The 18,411-nt window shown below is 40.2% G+C and overlaps 1 protein-coding gene across 3 annotated transcripts; it reads right to left on the minus strand.

Moving 5' to 3' along the window:
* Nucleotides 1–209: 209 nt before the first annotated feature.
* On the minus strand, nucleotides 210–7,153 carry LOC133711955 (uncharacterized). 3 transcript variants are annotated; one of them, XM_062138025.1, is made up of 9 exons: nucleotides 6,280–7,153; nucleotides 6,022–6,179; nucleotides 5,682–5,760; nucleotides 5,523–5,594; nucleotides 5,055–5,184; nucleotides 4,231–4,363; nucleotides 3,677–3,843; nucleotides 2,906–3,107; nucleotides 210–1,979 (listed from the first exon to the last, which is right to left on the minus strand). In XM_062138025.1, the coding sequence occupies exons 2-9, from the start codon at nucleotides 6,032–6,034 to the stop codon at nucleotides 1,741–1,743; spliced, it is 1,035 nt and encodes a 344-aa protein (XP_061994009.1). In that variant the 5' UTR covers nucleotides 6,035–6,179; nucleotides 6,280–7,153; the 3' UTR covers nucleotides 210–1,740. The 3 variants fall into 3 exon arrangements, with proteins under 3 accessions (XP_061994009.1, XP_061994008.1, XP_061994010.1); XM_062138024.1 differs by having other exon boundaries at nucleotides 6,022–7,153; XM_062138026.1 differs by having other exon boundaries at nucleotides 5,523–5,608; nucleotides 6,022–7,151.
* Between the last annotated feature and the right edge of the window lie 11,258 nt (nucleotides 7,154–18,411).

The following is an 18,411-nucleotide window of genomic DNA, read 5'->3' on the forward strand; positions in this document are numbered from 1 at the left end:
ATTTTTCCTGTTGTATCAGTTTGCCTAAAAAGTTCATAAAACCAGACACAAACAAGATTTCTCGTCGTGACTGTAAAGTTAAAGCTTTGTTCTTTGATACAGTTGAAGGCTATCTCAGGAGAGCAATCAGAATTTAGAAAGTTGATGATTGCTTTGCCATTACCCAAAGCATATGACAGAACCAAATATTACTTTTAAAAGCAATTAGATGAGACAAGGCAACTTCATTTTGGTCTCAGTAATATTCAACCACATTCTTGGTTTTGTTTTATGGTAAAAGTTCTAAAACATTATTATCTAAAAAGACGCTCTGCAGCTAACGCCTACAAGAACTACTAGCACAAAGCTCCCACTTAAGCTTGAACTACACCAACCAACTCTGTAGAGCATTTATGCTTACAAGCACTACTCTTGAGAATACAAAAAGAAAGAAACTGAGCTTTACATGCGAAAAGGAAAGAAAGAAAGAATGAAACAATTAAAACCCTCTACTTCTAGGAGCGTTCTGTCGCCAGGCTATTCCCGGCTGACCTGCTGTTCCTCTATCAGGTTCTCCATAAAACTGCCCTGATTCTGGCTGACAAGCTACATTAGTCGCCCACACGCCGCCACTCTGTGGAGGAGGAGGAGCCCACTGATTCCCTTGCTGCCAATAAGGACTAGGAGTCTGTAAGCCTGATGCCACATAATTGAGTCAACAAATCTTCACCAAGCCTGATGCTAAACATACTCAACAAGGGCCTCAAAACTCAAGACCATAATCCTCACCAAGACTACTAAATCTGTCGTCATTTATATAATAACAACCAGTTTTGCCTTCTGCCCAGAGATCAATATCAACCAGACAACAAATCTTCTGATACTCACCTGAAGGCTGAAGTTGAGATTGGCAGTACAGTAGAGGGCAATGAATCAAGTTATCCTCCTTTCTTAGTACAAACACAGAGTAATTGTATATAGTGTTATAGGTTGGTCTTTCTAGGGTTGTTCTCTCGTTCAGCCGTCACTCCCATCTTTTTCTCTCCGTCCGACGACGCGTCGCCTTGATGTTGTCGTCGGACGGGTCTCCTGTTGATCTGCTCCCCTGTCGGGTTGGGTAGTGAGAGTGGGGGCAAATAAGCGCCCTGGATCGGGTCCGATCTGGAGCATCTGGCGGCTTGTGAGATGATGGGTGAGGTCATGCACGCTAGGTTTGAGCGGTGGAGGAGGTGGATGTCGGACTCGTCTGGTTTCGCAGTGGTCTTCTCCTGGTCATATGGTCACTGCTCTTTCCGGTTTGGCTGGCACTCGAAGGACGTTGGTTTTCTTCATTCTCTTCTAGACTGAATCGACGTGGTGGAAGCAGGTGGCGTTGGTGGACGACGGCGGGCATTCAGGCGGGTTTGGCCGGGTTCATGGTCTGCGGCTGATGTGTTGGGCCTCATCTTGGGTCTCTGTTGCTGGTCTCCTTTGTTAGGCTCTGCCTTCTCTAGGGTTTTTAATCTAGATTTTTTTAGATTTAAGCTAGCATTTTTTCTTTTTTTTTCTTTGAGCCTCTGCTTTAAGAATAATATTGGGGAATGGTCTTGGCTACGTTCGGATCCTCCCTAGTAGTGTCAAGGTTACTTGAATCATTGGAGCTTATTCCTATGGATACATTATGTTTGGGTAGTCTAGGGCTTGCTTTAGTTTATTCATTCATGGCTCTTTCTGTCGTTGCCCGGAGTCCGGGTGAATCATCTTGTAATGTTTCATACTTTACTATAATAGACTGACACCCCACGCGTTCAAAAAAAAAAAAAAAAGAGTTATCCTCCTTTCTAGTAGCGATTCCATAAACTCTAAACACAATTTAGGTAGGGGTAGAAGATTATGTGATGACCCACTAAAAATGGTCTCCCAAGGCCTTTGTAATGGAGCATATGGGGCTAACAAGGTCTGGTCTCTCTTCATCTCAAATTGAGGTAGCTCCCCATAGATAGATGCATATCCATATTGCGCTGTTAAAAAATAATCATACACAATGTCAGTACAAGTTATGAAAATGAGGTTCCCAGATGCAAAAGGAATATTGGTTATAACCCCATCAGGCTGATTTTATTTTCTCACCAACTCAAATGACAATAACTATTTAATCGTTTGATATTTCTACAGGAAATTCATGGATAGACCAGTAAAAAACTTTTACCTTCCTACAAAAATTAAATTTTTCCTTGTGTACACGTAACTGATGTAAATATATATGCCTTATCAAACTACATGGATTATCATCTGACGCAAGTGCAGAGATAGTGTAGTAAGAGGAGCAAAAGTAATCACAACAGAAGCTGGGGTAATTCAAAATTACAATATTATCTGGTTATTAAACCCATTTATATTAAGGATACGTTTGATAAATCAAATGTTTTTACAAAGAGACTTCTCTTCATAAGAGTACGATATGCAGATCAAGAGTCACTGATGTAAATAAGTCTTAAAGACGAACTATATATTTCATTCAAAGCTTGCTAGTTTCAACCCATTCTGCCTGAAGAGTTTGTTTCATTACAAGACTCATACAATTTAGACCCAGGTAGAACATTTCATGTGCGACTAGAATGGCTCTTAGGCCTAGAGTAAGTCAACAGTCATTCTTAAATAAGTGATCCTCATTCTAGGGTACATGTCTATAATAATGCATCATGGTAAAGATCTGGTGCTAGTTTAGTTTAGTATAGTTCACTCAAAGCAACTCCAATAACTGTATTAGAGGCAATGTCTCCAAAAACTGTATTAGAGGCAATGCATTCCAATAACCGTATAAGAATGTACTCTTATACAAGTCCACGTAACTCATCATTACCACTATATACCAAGCAAAAAAAGAATTAAGTTTTTAAACTGTCAAGAAATGAAATGAAGCAACAAATTCCATAAAGCAACCCACCTGTTTCGTCAACGGCAACACGATCCTTCCCCCTGGTCATACTAAGTTCACGTGCATCGTTGTCATATGGACCAAAGAGGATGTACTCATGATCGGCATTTATATAGGCAAGCAAAGCTTGTGGTGATTTTCCATCTGCTATACTTTGTTGTTGAAAGGAAGGTGAGTTCCCTTTAAGGAAAGCAAGTCCCCCTCCCTTGGCCTGCAACACAAGCATAAGGATTAAAACACTTCATTCTTCTAAGGAATGAAAATAACATCACTAAGAACAGAACACAGCATCAGGAACTCACACATAACATGGATACACATCTATATTAAAACACCAAAAGTTAGGAATAAATGAATCAAAAACAAAATCTTCCTTGAGTTGAACTTTTCAAAGGACATAGATTACCAGAAAGCAAAAGTCCAGACACAAGTAAATGCAAGCAGACCATGAAAGCAGCACGCTAGTAAATCCTAAAGTTCCTTGTTTTCATAACTATTTAGTTGGTATTCATGGAGGTATACATCTCAAAACGCATCTTCAACATATCCATATCAACCCTCAGATGTTTTAGACAGTGCTGTGCCCACGACATAATGGGGTTCATATCTTTGTGGACAGAAAAAATAATAATTAAGTCAATGTTCATGGAGGTTAAAGATGAAATAACACTGCATAATCATTACTGTACTATGCCAAATGGATTCCAAGACAAAACAAATATGAGGAAGCATATATCAAAAATGCTCCCAAAAGGAGAAAGGATTTCAAGTATATTATACCTTCCTTACGGACCACATAGCCAATGGAACAGGATCTGTTGCATTGAATAATAAGATTACCCCATCTTTTCCTTGAAAATTTGGTTCATTAGAGCCCATAAAAGTAGATGATTTTGGCAAAAGGGCAAGAACTGCAAATGATGAGGAATCTTTCGCACACGAAACATCTGCAGGATATATAAATAATAGAACATCAATTGCAATGTTGGACACTAGTTTCATCACTATCCCAATTAGTAAAAGGGCCATTCCACTTGACATAGATTATATATAAGGAGGTAGATTGTTGCCTAAGATGCTCTGAGCTCTCATGAGTTCAGATACCGGTCAAGCTAGTTGAAAACATTACTGGTTCTTACTGATTGGGTTTCATATCCGTTAGGATACATTATACTGAATTTTACACCAGTATCAAGATAGAAACCTAACTCAAGTCACTTTTATTATATCAAAAACAATAATAATCAGGTGAGGAGGAAAAGAAGAATAAATATACACAACAATGAGAGAAGTACTTTGCAACGCATAGGAGTTATAAAGAAAGATATTCAAACCTTCTATGTCAAGCTTGTATGACCAAGACTCAGACAGCTTTGACATGCTCCACACCGATAACTGTGGTTTTGAACCCCGGGAGATTGCCAAAAGATAGTCCGAATTCCCAGCAAAGGAGAGGGTCACAATTGGCTGAAAGAGAAAACAAAATGCATATCTATACATGTGAGAGGAAGCAATGGAGAATCTGTAGTAAAATGAATTTTATCAGCTGAACTCAATAGTTTAGACTACCGTCAATATAAGATATGCAGTGAGATAAATACAAATAAATAAATAAAAAGAGCCATATTCTAAAGATCTCCCCATTTCAGGCGTTTAAACATGTTTAAGACCCCTTCATAAAAAAAAATAATAAATAAATAAAGACAGCCATCCTCAATAATGGAGTGGCAAGGAGGTCTGATGTTCTTAGACAAATTTTCATAATAAGAATGCAGTGCCACGTGTCCTAATCATACAGGTTCAACCAGTGAGGTTGATTAGAAAGCGTAGCTGGTTAATTATTATAGTATAAGACCTGCTTAATATTTTTCTCTCTCGTAAGCTTGAGTTGTAATTTTCTTGATTCTCTTTGTAACCAAGCCAGGAGCTTGGGCCCATTCATGGCTTCCTCTCTGTGATTCTTGTATTACAACCTTGCTCAATATCAATAGATATTGAAGGTTTGTTATGAAGCAATTCAAATGGTCTTGGTAGAAGCCAACCCAAATGAAAAGATTAGAAGCTAGACAACAGGCCACATATCCCTAGTTTGTTTTTGAAACAGTGTTTATTTCTGAAGACAGATTAAAGTAAAGACAAGTATAATCTGACAACTCACCATCTGCATCTCTCCAAGCACAGCCACAAGCATGTTGTTCACAGGGTCCCATAGTGTGATTACAGTTTCAGCTGCAACAGCCAGAACAGAACCATCGGCAGAAAATGCAGCAGCTGTCATTGGCTTTTTCCTGCAAGGTACATCATAATCCCTAAGAGAGAAATCTCGTAACAGTTCCTATGTCTTATGCAAATACCAAGAACCAAGAGTTCTAACACCGAGTTAACGATTTATGAAGATGAACATGAACTGTGTTTGTCATTTTCTTCTTCCAGAGAATTTATTGTATTTTGTTTTGCCTTCCTTGGTTTTCCATTTATAAAATCCATACATAAGGTATCAAATTGATCATGCAGTTCAGAATATAAAACTTTATCACCAAGTTATTGTCACATATTCAACTCCCAGAAAGGAGAACAGGGTGAAGGCCCTTGCAAGAAAGTTATCTTCCAGGGTAGAAGAACATACTTGTATGAACTTACAGCATGGCACATCCACCTAGAATGCTGTAGTGTATCTTGTTTCTGCTGAATCTCATCACTGCAAACCCAAATCTGAAGCATTGAAATAAAATTGTAAATCTCATAGGAAACAGATTAACAAATGTGCTATTGATCTCAAAATTACCTTGAAATCCCCACCATATTATGAACTGACAACCATTTGACGGGTAGGATGAAAAGCAAGAGCAGAAACTCCAGCATCCCTACAAATGACCAAAAAGAGAAAACATTAATCATCATCTGATGCATACTCCACAAAACGTAGAGTACAACCTAATTATTACATTTATTCAGCTTTAAAACTTTGAAACATGTAAAAGAAAATCACAAAGGAGAAGACTTTTGCCCAGGTTAACAAGTCCAGCAGTGATAAACAGTTTCTCACTAGAAGGATCTCAATGAGTAATTGCATAGAAAAGAAAGTACACAGTCCAATTTTCTTAGTAGATCGGTCAAGGTCGAACCTGTGAGGTTCATACACAATGGTGGACAAGTTGAAATTTTTGTTCTGCGAATCTCATGCCCAGAACTTAAGACACACAAGACCACCTATTCCATCCTCAGGAAGATTAACTTCCACCGTGCAGCCATCTCCAGACAGAGACACCAAAGTCACTATTACCTGCAGGCACAATATTCCAAGATTTTGTAAAATCAGCAATCATATGTTGTAGAAGATATGTGAAGTAATGAGATTGTATCAAGTAAAATGAGCAGGTTACAGAGACTTCATCGCCTGGTTGATGGTTTCTCTCACAGACTTGAACCTGCCAAACATACAATCCAGAAGAATTTAACTAGCATGTCATCAAAATAGAGCAGATGCTCTCAGGCCAAACACATCTATCTCTATCTATATACATTTCATGTTAATGTATACTGTTGGAAAAAGGATGGTTCAATTACATGATAAATCCAATTCTTAGACCCCTAGGCCCAGAAGCAGAACTAATAGAACCAGAACAATACCAATTTTTTAAATTTACAGGATTGAAGAACAGTACAAAAGTAGCGGTGAACACTATCACTATTTTGATTGGAAAATTGCTCATGGAGGGGGTTTGGTTTGTAAAAAAGGGGGTGCTAATTTCAATCCCCAAAAATATCAAAAGGACACGATTCAATTATGCACAAATCATCAATGAATTGATGTCACAACGCTAATTCATCAAAAGGATTGCTGCTGTGGTAAGCTATGAATGTGGGAAATTGCCTTATAAGGAGGCATAAGAGAAGAAAAACGAAGGAGATTAATTCCAGTAGGATGCCAATGCCAAGAGTCAGCATCATCGATCATCTCCCCTCTTTGTTGTGAAAAATTTCTTGTAATCTTGGCCACTGGGAGTTTACAATCTTTAGCAGGGGTTCTCCTTCCGCTTTTTCAAAACCCAAAATCAAATCAAATCAAATTTGTATACTTGACCAAACACAAAATCAAGAGTGACAGCAAGCTATTACAAATGGTCTTCATCAACTCGGCGGCCGTCCAGCAGAAGCTGAGGGCTTTGTTACCGGTGACCACAAATTTCAGGGGGTGCGTGAGTGTAAATTGAGGAAGGACTAGAGAAACCTGTAAAGCCGGTGGAGGAGGCCGGTGTTTCTTTTTCGGCCTTTTTGTGTTCTTGGGGCCCAACGACTGAAACGACGCAGTTTAGGGTTCTTTGTTTCTTTTTTTAGTATTTTTGTGCTACTCCAATAAAAAGACCAAAGGACTGGATCGAGAAACCTATTTGGAAGGTTGAAAATCTATAATAAACGAGGGTACGTGCCCGAAGAAATGGTATATATATGGTGCGATTGAGAGCAGTGACGAAGGTGAATTTGTGACTGAATATACGAAATCAATGTCTTCTTTGCGTTTACAAGGAGGAGTATTAATTAATTCAATGCTCTTCAATAATGGTTTTCAGTTTATATATATTGTTGTTCTTAAGTCATGTATGCGACGCATTGCTGAACCCTAGTAAGAGTTCATCATTGGAGGGAGATGATGACACCATCGAGCTCATCAAATATATTAGGCATTTCCATGAGTTTATTTCTCATTTTAACTCAATCTAGATATGTCATGTTCTACAGGAAGCAAAAAATATAATGCAGCTCGTGAGGAATACATAGTATCAAGTGAGCTACTAATTATTGGCGCAACGCTCCAGTAGTTGATAGCTAGGTAATATCAAGAGCGAGAGTCGATATTGATCTGTAGATATTTTAGATTAATTTTTTTTTTATAAGTTATAAGTTATAACTCTACACAGCAGCCAAAAACATTCCTACATTGAAAAATTGTTCGTCTCCTATCATCGGTACATATATTCTCTCTGGGCCTTGTCTCATGTTTCAGGGTTATCTGGGCTTTAATCAAAGATGGATAATTTCATTGAAACGAGTGAATGAAAAACTCAAGTGTACTTCATCTGTATTGGGTTGCCCTGCATTGCTACAACAGCAGGGATTTTATCTGGCTCGCTCCTTATTTAACTGAAATGATCAAGTGATTGTTAGGGTTTGCATTAATGTTGTCTTAGTTTGAATTAAAGTGATAAGATAGGTTTATCTTTAATGCTGTTAAATAAACCCTAGTTGTTAGGGGTTAGTTAGGGTTTTTGACTTCTTCCTGTAATCGTGTACCACGCATCAGAGTTGTGCGGTGCGTGGGCTGCTATTTTGCTTTCATCGTTGTAAAGGCTATATATGTCATCTCTTCCAATAATGAATACGTGAAGTTATTCTCCAGTTTGTGATTATAGACCTTGAGTTTTCATATCCAACAAATCTGGTATCAGAGCCCCATAGAGGGGCCTGACTGAGAAACGTAAGAAACCGCAGTTTCTTGTAAGGCAAGGTGAGTGATTTAGAGAAAGGAGAGAAGAGCTAGCATGGCAGAAACCAACTTTGTGCAGCCAGCGATACCTCGGTTCGATGGTCATTATGACCATTGGGTCATGCTCATGGAGAACTTCCTTCGTTCGAAGGAGTATTGGCACATGGTGGAGATTGGTATTCCAGCAGCTGCAGCAGAAGGAGGAGAGGAGACAGAAGCTCAACGGAAGTTAAGAGAAGATGCAAAACTAAAAGACTTGAAGGTCAAAAATTACTTGTTCCAGGCCATCGACAGAACCATCATGGAAACCATCTTGAACAAGGAGACCGCAAAAGGAATTTGGGACTCGATGAGACAGAAATTTGAAGGCTCAACGAAGGTTAAGAGAGCTCAGTTACAAACACTCAGAAGGGAGTTTGAAGTTCTTGGCATGAGAGAGGGTGAGAAAGTGAACGAGTATTTTGCTCGTACACTTACAGTGGCAAACAAAATGAAGGGACATGGGGAGAGAATGGGAGATTTGGTGATTGTGGAAAAGATCTTACGGTCCTTGACTCGCAAGTATGATTATGTGGTGTGCTCGATCGAGGAGTCCAACGATCTCACAGCCATGACTATTGATGAGCTTCAAAGCAGCCTCTTGGTGCATGAGCAACGCATGCATGCACATGATGTTGGTGATGAGCAAGCTTTGAAAGTGACACATGAAGACACCTCTGGTGCAAGAGGTAGAGGTCGTGGAATGTTCAGAGGAAGGGGACGAGGTAGAGGCAGGCAGGGATTCAATAAAGCCCTAGTGGAATGCTATAAATGTCATAAGTTAGGGCACTTTCAATACGAGTGTCCTAACTGGGAAAAGGCAGCAAACTATGCTGAACTTGAAGAGGAGGAGGAGCTCTTGCTAATGGCCTATGTGGAGATGAACAATTCAAAGCGAGAAGACGTGTGGTTCCTGGACAGTGGATGCAGTAACCATATGTGTGGCAACAGAAAATGGTTCTCAAATCTCGATGAAACCTTCAAGCATTCTGTAAAGCTTGGCAACAACACCAGAATGGCAGTGATAGGGAAGGGAAACATCAAGCTAGAGGTTAATGGCATGACTCAGGTAATAAGTGATGTGTATTATATTCCTGAGTTGAGAAACAATTTGTTGAGTATAGGGCAACTACAAGAAAAAGGCTTGGCAATTCTCATACAGCATGGGGAGTGTAGAGTGTATCATGAAAGAAAGGGGTTAATTATGCAAACTCCCATGTCTGCGAATCGAATGTTTATCATCCTTGCTGCAGTTGTGCTCTCGGATTCCCCAACGTGCCTGCAAACAAGCACAGAAGACTTGGCACACTTATGGCACCGTAGATATGGCCATCTGAGTTACAAGGGACTCAGGACCTTGCACTACAAGAAAATGATCAAAGGGCTTCCACAAGTCGTGGCTCCTACAAGGATGTGTTCTGATTGCTTGGTGGGAAAGCAATGCAGAGACTCCTTCCCGAAGAAAAGCATGTGGAGAGCGTCACAACGATTGCAATTAATTCATGCAGATCTCTGTGGACCAATTACGCCACAATCAAATAGCAACAAGAGGTATGTTTTAAACTTCATTGATGATTGCACCAGAAAGATGTGGGTATATTTCTTGAAGGAAAAATCGAAAACCTTTACTATGTTCAAACAATACAAGAACTTAGTAGAGAAAGAGACAGGCTCGTCTATTCTTTGTTTGAGCACATCCATTGAGTTTAATGAGTTCTGCAAGTCCAGTGGGATCAAAAGGCAACTCACCGCAGCCTATTCTCCCCAACAAAATGGGGTGGCTGAACGAAGGAATAGGACGATCATGAATCTTGTTCGAAGTGTACTATCTGAGAAGAGAGTTCCCAAAAGTTATTGGCCAGAAGTTGTAAAGTGGATCACTCATGTACTCAACAGAAGTCCAACCCTAGTTGTGCAAGATGTAACTCCAGAAGAAGCTTGGACTGGGGTTAAACCAAACGTTGACTACTTCAGAGTCTTTAGCTGTATTGCACATGCACATATCCCTGATGCCAAGAGGACCAAACTTGATGATAAGAGCTGTAAGTGTGTGTTTTTAGGTGTAAGTGAAGAAACTAAGGGTTATCGATTATACAATCCCACTTCAAAGAAGATTATGGTAAGATGTGATTTTCGAAGAGGATGCAAGTTGGGATTGGGGGAGGAGTGTTGAGGAAGAAAAACAAGACGTGTTGGTATGGGGTGATAATGAAGAGAATGAGCAGGCTCAAAGTGAAGAAGGGACTGATGGTGTTGTGGCTCAAGATGATGGTGTTGTGGCTCAAGATGATGGTGTTGTTCCAAATCAGTCCAGTGGCTCGAGTTCAAGCAGTAATGATGGCTCCATTTCCAGCTCTTCTCAAGGCAGTCCACAAAGTCCACGTCTTGTAGATGAAGAAAGAAATAGGAGACAGCCTATATGGATGCAGGACTATGTCAGTGGTGAAGGCCTGTCCGAGGAGGAACAAGAGCTTCACAACCTAGCTGTGTTCACTCCAAGTGATGATCCGAGCAGTTTTGAGGAAGCAGTTGTGTATTCAAAGTGGAGAGAAGCAATGAGAACCGAAATTGAAGCAATAGAAAGAAACAATACTTGGAAGCTGACAAGTCTACCTAAGGGTGTGAAGAAGATTGGAGTCAAGTGGGTCTTCAAAACAAAGTACAATGAGCATGGCAAGATTGACAAATGCAAGGCTCGCTTAGTTGCAAAGGGGTATGCACAACAGTTTGGCATTGACTACACTGAGGTCTACGCACCAGTGGCAAGATGGGACACCATTAGATTGATTGTGGCATTGGCAGCACAAAAGAATTGGACTATCTTTCAACTAGACGTGAAAAGTGCATTCCTGCATGGGGAACTAAATGAAGATGTCTACATCGAGCAGCCTCAAGGTTTTGAACAGAAAGGAGAAGAAGAGAAAGTGTACAAGCTCAAGAAAGCATTATATGGACTCAAGCAAGCTCCAAGGGCATGGTACAGCAAGATCGAGAATTACTTTGTCAAGGAGGGTTTTGAAAAATGTGACTTTGAGCACACTCTATTCATCAAGGCAGGAGAAGGAAGTAAGTTCTTAATTGTGAGTCTATATGTTGATGATTTAATTTTCACTGGTAACTGTGAAGATATGTTTGTCAAATTCAAGACTTCCATGAAACAAGAATTCGATATGACTGATCTTGGCAAAATGAGTTACTTCCTCGGAGTTGAAGTGATGCAATGTTCTGAGGGCATTTATATTAGTCAAAGGAAGTTTGCAAGAGAAGTGTTAGAGAGATTTGGGATGGAGAAAAGCAATAGTGTGCATAATCCGATGGTTCCTGGGGTGAAATTGTCAAAGGATGAGGCAGGTAACAAAGTTGATGCGACCATGTACAAACAAATGGTGGGAAGCTTGATGTATTTGACAGTAACAAGGCCGGATTTGATGTATGTGGTTAGTCTCGCTAGCAGATTCATGGCTAGACCAACTGAAATGCACTTGCAAGCTGTGAAGAGAGTGCTTCGGTATGTGCAAGGCACAGTTAACTTGGGAGTTTGTTACAAAAGGAGAGGTGATGAGAATTTGCTAGCCTATACGGACAGTAAGTATGCAGGAGATGTGAATGACCGGAAAAACATCTCTGGTAATTTGCTAGCCTATACGGATAGTGATTATGCAGGAGATGTTGATGACCGGAAAAGCACCTCCGGCTATGTGTTCTCACTGAGTGGAGGAGCAGTGTCCTGGACTTCCAAGAAGTAGCCGGTTGTTACCTTGTCAACTACAGAGGCAGAATACGTAGCTGCAGTTTCATGTGCTACTCAAGGTATTTGGTTAAGCAGAGTGCTAGACAAACTTGGTCATTCTCAAGGCAGCTGCATCACCATTCTATGTGACAACAGCTCCACCATCAAGCTCTCTAAAAATCCAGTTCTGCATGGCCGTAGCAAACATATTGAGGTTCGTTTTCATTATTTACGTGAACTTACAAGGGATGGCAAGGTAAGGTTGGTGCATTGTGGCTCTAAAGATCAAGTGGCAGATGTCATGACTAAGCCACTCAAACTTGAGAGCTTTGTGAAGCTACGTGAATTGCTTGGGGTCTGTGAGATTCCAAGTTAAACTGATTGCTCACTGCAATTCAGTTTAGGGGAGGATTTGTTAGGGTTTGCATTAATGTTGTCTTAGTTTGAATTAAAGTGATAAGATAGGTTTATCTTTAATGCTGTTAAATAAACCCTAGTTGTTAGGGGTTAGTTAGGGTTTTTGACTTCTTCCTGTAATCGTGTACCACGCATCAGAGTTGTGCGGTGCGTGGGCTGCTGTTTTGCTTTCATCGTTGTAAAGGCTATATATGCCATCTCTTCCAATAATGAATACGTGAAGTTATTCTCCAGTTTGTGATTATAGACCTTGAGTTTTCATATCCAACAGTGATCACTAACCCTAGCTATCACGCTATCAATTAACAATGACTTCTTGTAGTTAATGATACTGCATGAAATTTTAGGTTCAAAAGGAACTTCGAGATGCACCTGCAGAATTCGCTGTGGTTTCCGAATGATAAAAACGTGGTCCTTCGACTCCCAAGCTGATCAGGAGCGACACCTCCAGGAAATGCTATTATTCATAGCAGCCATACATTGCTTCCAAGTTATATTCGGCTTCCCTCATTATTAACTGTTCATATAGATAAAGGTTTGCTGATAATTTTGTCTTATAAATTGCCTTTCGTCATCTTAATTTCTTCTGCGCCCTATGGAATTGTTTCTGAATCTCAGACTCACTTGATTATCTATCCAATTAAGCAACTGCTGTATGCAAAATTGGCTGAATCTGATGCTGGGAATAGTAGTGCATAGAAAGAGAGCCTTGATGATGGAAAATGAAAATGGTCGTTTCACGTACAATTCTCCCCATTTCAGCTGATAGCACTGCAGTGCTACCAAAGGACAGTGGTAATAAATCTTGGGAACTATAACACTTGATTTGAAGTTATCATTTACTTTGCATAATGTGGAACCTTTTTACCTCACAAATCATCAGGGTGTAGGACTGTAGGTGATCACTAATTCTCCTCACTCATCTTTAACATACAAGATTGCTAATGGAAATTTCAGATACTATGTAACCAAAATTACATATTTGATTGCAGCCTAGCTATAACCTCATTGGCAAATTCAAAACGAGTTTACAAAGTATTTCAACTACGTACGTTCGTTTGAAATATTGTAGTTAAAAATCTAAGAGGGGATCATGAACTTTTTCACATTCTCCTTCAAAGTAAGGGAGGGCTTCACAGCGGTCAGCGACATTCATTCCTGGTGGTGCTACAGTGCTCCGTTCACGAGCACCACCACCCATGCTAGACATGAACAAAAGCTGCATTGACAACTATTAACTCCAGATCACCAAAATAAAGTTTAAATCCTAACCAATCCCACACAACCCAACATTTTTTTTTTTGAACAAATTGTTAAAAAACATGAGAGCTCTCGCTCTCCAGTCTCATTGGCGGCTAACCCTAGGGTTTCGCTGTTCGATCTCCTTGGCCTGCGACGACATTCGCGGAGCCTGGCCAGTGAGTTCCTTGGACTCGAGCAACTCCCCCGTTCAACCCTTCGATTGCTGCATCTTTATCCCGCCGCCTTGTCGTTGGGACTCAATTCCCACAGGTTTGGTCAGTGTTCAGGACGCTCTCCTATTTTGTGAAGGAAATCGATGGCAGCGCTATGGTTTGGGGGACCCGAACCAGATCTGGGATCCCGGACCTAATGCTTGGTGGCTGAATGCTGCTGTGTGCCGGGCATTTGCACGAAAGACCTCGTCTGGGCTTCAGGCCGTTTTGAGGATCAGGGTGCTCCGGTTGGTGGTGGTGTTAGGTTCTCCCAGCGAGGTGTTTTCCCATCTGTGGCGCGGCGGAACGACTGGACGAGGAGCGCTGAGGCTGCTTGAGGCTAGTGATGGTGGCGCTGTGGGTTCTTCCACCGGTGGCAGTCGACGGCTGCAGGTTGGGTTGCACAGACGTTCGAGTGTCCAGAGAGGAACTGATGCTAGGGTGCCCAAATCAGATTCAAATGGGCTCGGGCTTTTGTCAAGTCTGATTTAGCAGGCTTGATTTTGGTCTCGGGCAGGATTTGGATCCGTATTTGGGATCCGGGTCGCTTACAAATCTGGATCTTGGATCCGAGATAGCTGCTTATATTGATTTGGTATTGGTTCTGGTTCTTAGGAGTTCGTTTGCTAATTTTCGAGTTTCTAACACCCTCAGTTACTTTCGAACTCTTGGTGAGCGAATTACCTCTCCTAGGTGATCATATCATCGGTTACGGTTACTATTACATTTACACTGCTCTCGTCACACATGCAGTGCAACGATGTCGTTCGGCATCAAGTCACATCTTGGTTACCTTTCATTCTAGATGCGTCTGCTCATCTTATTAGTCTTTATTGTTTTTGCTTCATTACAGATGCGTCTGTGCATCTCGTTATGCTCTATTGTTTTCTTTCGATGCTTTTGCATCGCTCCATGTAACCCTCAGTTATCATTTAATATAGTCTGTCGTCTTTCCTTTCAAAAAAAAAAAAAGAATCCCACACAACCCAAAATAACAAAAACACTACGACAACTTTAAACCTAATTGTCAGCAGTATCATTTTTTTTTTTAAATGGAGCCCGTGGGGCGAATATATATTCCTTAAAAGCCAGAATAGGCCGTTACATACCCTTCCGCTGCCGGTTAGACAGACAAGAAGATAGTGGTAGTATCGTTAAGCACTGCGCTCTTTGTGTTTTTTTTTTTTTTTTATTAAAGAGAAAGTTTATTCACACATACCAAATTACTTAATGCACACCCCCATTTTTTGAAACTTTTTTTAATACGTTTTTACCCTTTTTGATAAAGATGAACAAAAAGAAAACTACAATAAACCGAAAACAAAATAAAGAAAATAAAAACTTTGACCTAGAACTGGAGATGACCAGGATGACCAAGATCCTACATTCAATAACAACACAACTAATTTATCCATGCACTCAAAAAACTTCTCATACTGTATTCAAGTTTTTTTTTCATGAATTTGATAGGTTGAAGTAACAAATTCAAATTTGAATATTAAGCTTTTGAGTTTCTCTACATATTTAGGACTCCAAGTGGTCTACGGTCCGCAAGCGTCCTGGGGATTTCAACTTTCTCATGGTACATTGATTAATTGAAAATCTTGGAGGTTAATTAATTGAATGAGAAATTAATATAAAAAAAAATCTTCACTCACTTTGTCTCCATTGATTGTTTGTTGAGTTTCATTTGCTTGTCAATTTCCTTCGATTTGGTTTCACTTGGAGGATGGTGGTATGGGTCATAGAGGTGAGACCGTGAGAAATAGGGTGCAAGAATGAGGAGCAACATGCTTGGGTTCGATTTGGCAGAAGGAAGAAGATGATGGATTTAAGGAGTGTGTATTAAGTAAAATAAAGAGGGCATAAGAGGAAGTTTGGGAAAAAAATTTGGACAAAAAAATTTAAGAGGTATTAAGTATTGGTGTGTGTATAAAATTTCTCTTTATTAAATCAACAACTAAGAAATAAAAGAATTAGTAAACACTATGAGTTCGCCTCCAGCGTACAAAATGGAGACTACTGCCACTAGCCCAAATGGTATTTGGCTGCTTTGTGGTTTCTTTAGTTCCTGATGAAATCGGCTTTGATGTTAAGATAGATCCACTAATTTTCTTTTGGAAAATCTTATCTAAAAAATGTGGGGTGGTTCTATTCAGACCTCTCTATTTGCGTTTTATACCTCTTTTGATATTTTTGCACACCAAATTACCCATATAATTTTTCTCTTTGCACCTCATTTTCCCCAACCTGTGCTGGCCAATGACGCCAGTCATAAAGTCTGAGGCCGTCTCTCTTTATTTTCCCCACTTCACAACAACCTGTGCCAATCTTTCTAATTACATCAATCAATTTTGCTGTGCATTGCTTCATGATATGTAGTTGGATTTCAATCCTATCAAACTCAAGAGTGGGGGGGGGATCCATGTAATCAAGAAAAGTCGTTTTTCTTTTGAGTTGTATATAAACAGCTGCTTGGAAATTTACTTATATAATATTTGTTGGCAGATCAAGGCATATGCAAATCTTTGATTTTTTTGCAATTTTGAACTTCAATGTTAGGCATCCACCTATGCCTTTATCTATAGAGAAAAATTCAGCTACCGTCCCCAAACTATTCTGCCAAGGTCAATTTGATACCCGAACTCTCAAAAGTATCAATGTGATACCCAAAGACCTAAATTAGCATCAACGTGATACTTCCGTCCAAAATTTTTTACGGCGCCGTTTGTTTGCTGACGTGGCAAGCACGTGGGTAAAACAAAAAAGTGAAATGACCCATTTACCCTTCTTTTTTTTGGAGAAAAATTCAGCTATCGTCCCCAAACTATTCTGCCAAGGCGAATTTGATACCCGAACTCTCAAAAGTATCAATATGATACCTAAAGACCTAAATTGGCATCAACGTGATACTTCCGTCTAAAATTTCTGACGGTGCCGTTTGTGTTGTTGACGTGGCAAGCACGTGGGTAAAAAAAAAAAAAGGTGAAATGACCCATTTACCCAAATCGAGCAATTGACAGTGTGTGGGAGAAGCCAAAGGTACCAAGTACCAGCTGCCAAGTCTTTTTCTTGATCTAATTGTGCTCAAATGCAATCTGGGTTGGTTTATGCTGGGTTTGTTTTTAGTTCTTGTATACATGAATTCATAGTTATATGTTGCTTTGACCTTGTGATTGTGATTTTGATCGGAGTATCTGATATCTGTTGTTACTGACATGACGGTGGCGGTGGAGGAAGATGACGCTGAGGTTGTGGCGGTGGAGGAGGGCGTTTGATGAACGGAGGTTCTATTAGCGAATGGGTGACGGTCTTTGCGAAGAAAGAAGATGGTTGGTGGAGCTAAGGTTCTCCAGAATTTGGTGTGCAGCGAACCAGTTTCCCAGTTGGTTGTCCCGAAAGAGGAAAGTTGCTGGCCGGAGAAGAAGGAAATCGGTTTTGGCGGAGAAGAAGACATGGGCGTCTCTAGGTGCCCAGAGCAGTTTTCTGGGTGCAGAAAGATTTGATTTTTTTTTTTTTGTTAATCGTGTCACCCAACTTTGGTTTTGGGTCCGTCCGCTGGGAGTTGAGTGCGAAGAACATGAATTTGTAGCAGGAATTGGAGAGGATGACGGCAGTGTTGGTGATGGTTTGGGCGGAGGGGAAGGAGATGAGAGAGAGGAGGAGGCGAGAGAAGAAGAAGAGGACTGAGGTTGAAGAAGAAGCATAAGCCATTTTTCTTTGATTCTTGGGTGGAGGAGAAGGAGCGGAGCTTGCTGCGGTTTGGCTAGAACAATATCCCAGAAGAACAAGAACAAGAACAAGAAAAATAAATGAAAAGAAAAAAAAAATTAACAAAAAAAAGAAGGGTAAATTGGTCATTTCACTTTTTTAAGGGCCCACGTGCTTGCCATGTCAGTAAACAGATAACGCCGTTAGAGATTTTTGACGGAAGTATCACGTTGATGTCAAAATACGTCTTTGGGTATTACATTGATACTTTTGAGAGTTCGGGTATCAAATTGGCCTTGGCACCATAGTTTGGGAACGGTAGCTGAAATTTTCTAAAAAAAAAAAAAATGAAAATTAACAAAAAAAAGAGTAAAAAGTCAATTTTGCCCTCTCTTTTTTTACCCACATGCTTGCCACGTCAGCAAACAAACGACGCCGTCAGAAATTTTGGATGGAAGTATCACGTTGATGCCAATTTAGGTCTTTGGGTATCACATTGATACTTTTGAGAGTTCTGGTATTAAATTGGTCTTGGCAGAATAGTTTGGGGACGGTAGCTGAACTTTTCTCTTATCTATATATCTTCAAATGTAGTCGCCACTGACCATCCCTATTTTAATTTTGACTTGTTGGGTGATGCCGTGAGTGCAGAGGAGAGCTGCCATTGAGATTAATAATG

This window comes from Rosa rugosa, chromosome 5 (genome assembly GCF_958449725.1).
Source record: "Rosa rugosa chromosome 5, drRosRugo1.1, whole genome shotgun sequence".
NCBI lineage: Eukaryota > Viridiplantae > Streptophyta > Magnoliopsida > Rosales > Rosaceae > Rosa > Rosa rugosa.